The sequence below is a fragment of the Cyprinodon variegatus genome, unplaced genomic scaffold (assembly GCF_000732505.1).
Source record: "Cyprinodon variegatus isolate N-32 unplaced genomic scaffold, C_variegatus-1.0 Scaffold112, whole genome shotgun sequence".
Taxonomy (NCBI): Eukaryota; Metazoa; Chordata; class Actinopteri; order Cyprinodontiformes; family Cyprinodontidae; genus Cyprinodon; species Cyprinodon variegatus.
This window is the reverse complement of record NW_015150565.1, coordinates 494,715-498,920: the sequence shown is the minus strand read 5'-3', so window position 1 is coordinate 498,920 and position 4,206 is coordinate 494,715. Positions and strand designations below refer to the sequence as shown.

The 4,206-nt window shown below is 38.9% G+C and overlaps 1 protein-coding gene across 1 annotated transcript in view; it reads right to left on the bottom strand.

Moving 5' to 3' along the window:
* Positions 1-3,565: 3,565 nt before the first annotated feature.
* LOC107084951 (secretagogin-like) overlaps positions 3,566-4,206 on the bottom strand; it is a 6,445-nt gene continuing 5,804 nt past the window's right edge. The window contains exon 11 of the mRNA XM_015375025.1: positions 3,566-4,064. Within this exon, the coding sequence (XP_015230511.1) occupies positions 3,939-4,064 (126 nt within the window). The 3' untranslated portion in view covers positions 3,566-3,938. The remainder of the gene's footprint in view (positions 4,065-4,206) is intronic.

Sequence of the window (4,206 nt, the reverse complement as noted above, 5' to 3'; positions counted from 1 at the left end):
GAAAACATGGGGCGACTGCCCAGAAAGCTGGGTTCTTAGTCATCTACCCTTGAGAGTGGAACGAACAAACTAATAACTGCTATCAGGATGACAGGGAGGGGGATAATGAGCAGCAAATTTTAGACACCAAAGCAAGACTCAATGTGCTGATCTGTCAAGTGCTTTACCATACAGAACTGATCAACCACCATCTTTCAGATTGATCCCTTCTTCAAATCGGACCTTAAAAGATTACAATAGCATGTCCAACATATTCAGCGGCTGGAGACTGCTGACACTCAGGTCTGAATCATTGAAAAAGAGCAGTTTTAAATCCAAAGTCTTGGACAGACTCAAAAATATCCAGACAAGCATTGCAGTTTCAAACAGTTTATTAAAGTTAGATGAAAGCACAAATTCCATCCAGAAGTTTTGGACCCTGAGAAGAGAAACCATTCAATACGTTAGCAATACCATTCATACATGTGCCATTGTAATAGGTTAACTACTTACAATTAGATGCCAAAGACCATTAATTTCTGTGAGAGAGTTGCTGCTGCTGACGGTCATGTCGGTAGAGTGACTCCATACCAGCGGGTCTTGAGCTTGATGGGCTGTGGCCAAATGGCAGGTTTGAGCCAACTCTCTGGAGCCCAGTGGAGGCTGGAGAGCCCAACTGGGCTGGTTGGCGGGTCAGCCACTGTGCTTGCTGCTGGCCAGATGGAAGCCTTTTAGAGAAGTATCCAGATCCTCTGTTATCTGAAACTTGCTTGCTGGACTCAGGGGAGACCACATTACTCCACATCTTCATGTTTTGTTGTACAACAGGTGCTGAAAAAACTAAGGGGTTTTTGTGTCGCTGGGCAGTGGACTGGGGATTCTGTGCGACAGAAGAATAAATTGCCCACTGGCCTGGTCTGGGTTGCTGGGGGACAGGGATTGAAGGCCGTGTGTGTCGCTCCGCAGTGGAAGATGGAGCTTTTGAACCTGGAGGGTAAATGCTGCGCCACACGGCAGCTCTGGATTGCGAAGCAGGTGCAGAAAAAGGCAGATTAGGTTTTCGAGCAGCTTGTTCTGTAGACTCTGCCCTTTGTGACTTGATAGAATCCCACATGCCCTCTTTGGTTTGTAGTACAGCAGGAACTGAGAATGCAGGGTGCTGAGGAAGCATTCCGGAACCAGATGCTGGAGGCTCTGCCTTTTGTGACTTGATAGAATCCCACATGCCCTCTTTGGTTTGCAGTACAGCAGGAACTGAGAATGCAGGGTGCTGAGGCAGTAACCCAGAATCAGATGCTAGAGACTCTGCATTAGAAGCATGGAGCTCAACTGGGTTTTCTGGAGCATGGATCATAATCGCACCACTTGAGACGATGCTTGAGCCATATCTTTTCTCCCCTTGGGATGATGAAGGTTCCTTCATTCCCGGCCTGTTCTGATAGAGACTAGCCTGCAGCTGCTGGCGTGGATCCTGAACTGAGGCAGAGCTGTAACTAGAAACACTTCCTGGTTGACTGTTACTATTTACTTGCCTGCTGTTACCACTTTGAATTTTGCTACCAAAAAGACCCATTGGTTTGTAAGCACCAGCTGGCAAACTCTGAGGGACATCGTGGATGCCAGCATAGAAAGCATAGTAGGCACGCGGCAGAGCTTCAGCTGAATGAGGTTCAACATTTTTACCTCCATGTCTGAAGACATTTCCTACAAAAAAAAAAATAATAATAATATATATATTCATTCAAAGGTTGTAATGATCAAGCAAAAATTTGTGCATTTCATAATTTCATACCTGATGCAAAAGGCCCAGAGGTCAGAGAGAGCATTAGCATGCTGGCAAAGATAAGAATGAAACCATGAGACTTTGACTCAAAAAAAAAAAAGAAAAAAGATCACATTTAGCAGAATGTTGTAAGGGTAGCCATACCTCATAAAGAATCCAGAAGCCATTTCTTTGTGAAAACTGAAACCAAAACACCTGTAAAATGTTTGTTACTCACAAACTGGAACCAAAAGAAAAGGAAATCCAGGTCTCAGCTTCATACATGCTGCAGTCTTAATGGTCCTTATAAAGTGCTTTGCATCACAGCTAACCAGTCACATGCTTCACAGATTAATCATTGGAAGCAGCTTGGTATCTTTTTAGGTAACTGACAGACTTCATTCCTCACAGCTGTGAGCCACTCAGTTGGCTGCTGCAGTCTTTCTTAAAGGGCAAATTTCTTGAATTGGACTTAAATTTCTTCCTTTTTGAAAATGTTCATATTACTCAACAGTGAAAATAATTTTTTTCATTAGATCCAAACGAACACATAGAAGACATTCGAAGAAAAAAACATTCTAAGTCCATCAACAAACTCATATTTTCAACTGTAGTTTGTTTAAGAGATTATTAATAAATTCTAGATTAGCTGCTGATGAAAGATGAGGATATTTAACTTATTAGAGAATCTGCACAGCCTAAAGCATTGCACAGTCTGATCCAGAGGAGGCTAAAGGGTGAATAAATAAACAACAAGATGTCCTTACCAAGTTACATTACAGGATGAACTGCACTCTTATATTGTGATAGAATTATTGTTTAATTGGAGTGTATGTCATCTCAGCTTGTTTATAGAAATGGATTTAATTAGAATTTATGGTTTACTCTTAATTCAGACCAGGTTAAAAGATAAAAGTTATTTACTTTGTGATGATTTTTCTCATTTCCGCTTAATGAACTGAAATTGTGTTTTTATTATATTGGCAAACAAGTGTAGTTTATTACATAAAGACAGCTCTACTTAAATCAGTTGATGTAAAATATTTTACATATATAGTCTGAAAATTCAAATGAGGAACAGAGTGCAGAAGTTGGTCAGTGCTGTTTCTGCATTTCATCCTCTATAATAAAGTCATTTCTTTCTTTTCCATTGAATACATCTTTCTAAAATGCTTTTTTTGAACAAAAAAGTTCTCTTATTTGTACAACTTAGTTACAATAAGCTCCAAATAGTTCATAATCTTGGTCATTTTGGATGTAAAGGTTTTATTTCAATCAGAAGGCCTGTGAAGTGGGACATGTAACTCCTAAAAGAATAAGAATCAAAACAAAAGAAGGATTTTGAGTTTTAAAGATGTCTTTATTTCAAACATTAAAAGGAGCTTTTTAAATACCTATTTCAATTATTTAAAAAAATATTTTGGCGTTACAGAAACCCAACCCTTCTTACCATTGCAGAGCAGCTTTTCTATGTATCCAATATTATTTTGATGATTTATCTTTATTGATGAGCTCCAAGTCATCAGACTGGAAACACCCTTTATCATTACTGTAATATTAGGATCAAATAGGGTCTCTATCTATATCACCAAAAAATATTATATTACTATTCAGTTTGAAGAAACATGTAACTTTAAAAGTGTAAATTTAAAAGATAACATTAAACCAAAATCTACCAAGGGTATAAATACTTTTAAACTTAACTGTAAGTGGTGTAGTATCAATTTATTTATTGATTGTATTATTCTAACAAACTGTTGCTCTGCAGGTCCTGGTGTTCGAATAATAATGATAAAAAAAAAAAAAAAAGCTGTTACTGTTGTCAGCTGTAAAGTTTATTCTTGGAGGAAATCTTAGTCAGAAAATAATGCATGGATGACAAAGTTTTATTTACAGTTATCATACATCACTGTTTTAACTGATTTAACAATTTTATCATGAACACAGCAGTTCACAGTGTACATTAACACAGCGCAAAGAAGGAGCCATACAAGTATCACATGAGTCAAAGAGATTGCGGTGTGGCTAAGGTTCAGTTTTTGTTTTACACAGAAATTAGATGTTATTATACAATCACAATGAAAATGTTTAAAAAGGTCAGATGAATAAACGGAAAGTAATGGGAAACCTGAAGGTGAATAGAAATATAGCGCAGAGGCATTAATGATAAAAAAAAGACTTTTTTTGCCAGAGAAGGTTAACTGAGTTTAAGGCCGAGGCAGAGAGCAAGTTCATTCTTCTGGATTTTTCCGTCTCTGTTGATGTCGCAGTGACCCATCAGAGCTTTCCTGAACTTGTCCAGTTCCATCCCGCTGATGCTGGGCTGCAGAAACCACGGACAGAGCTGGTGTTAGAATGAAGGTCAGAGGTCACAGTCCATCCATCCATCCATCCATCCATCCATCCATCCATCCATCCATCCATCCATCCATCCATCCATCCATCCATCCATCCATCCATCCATC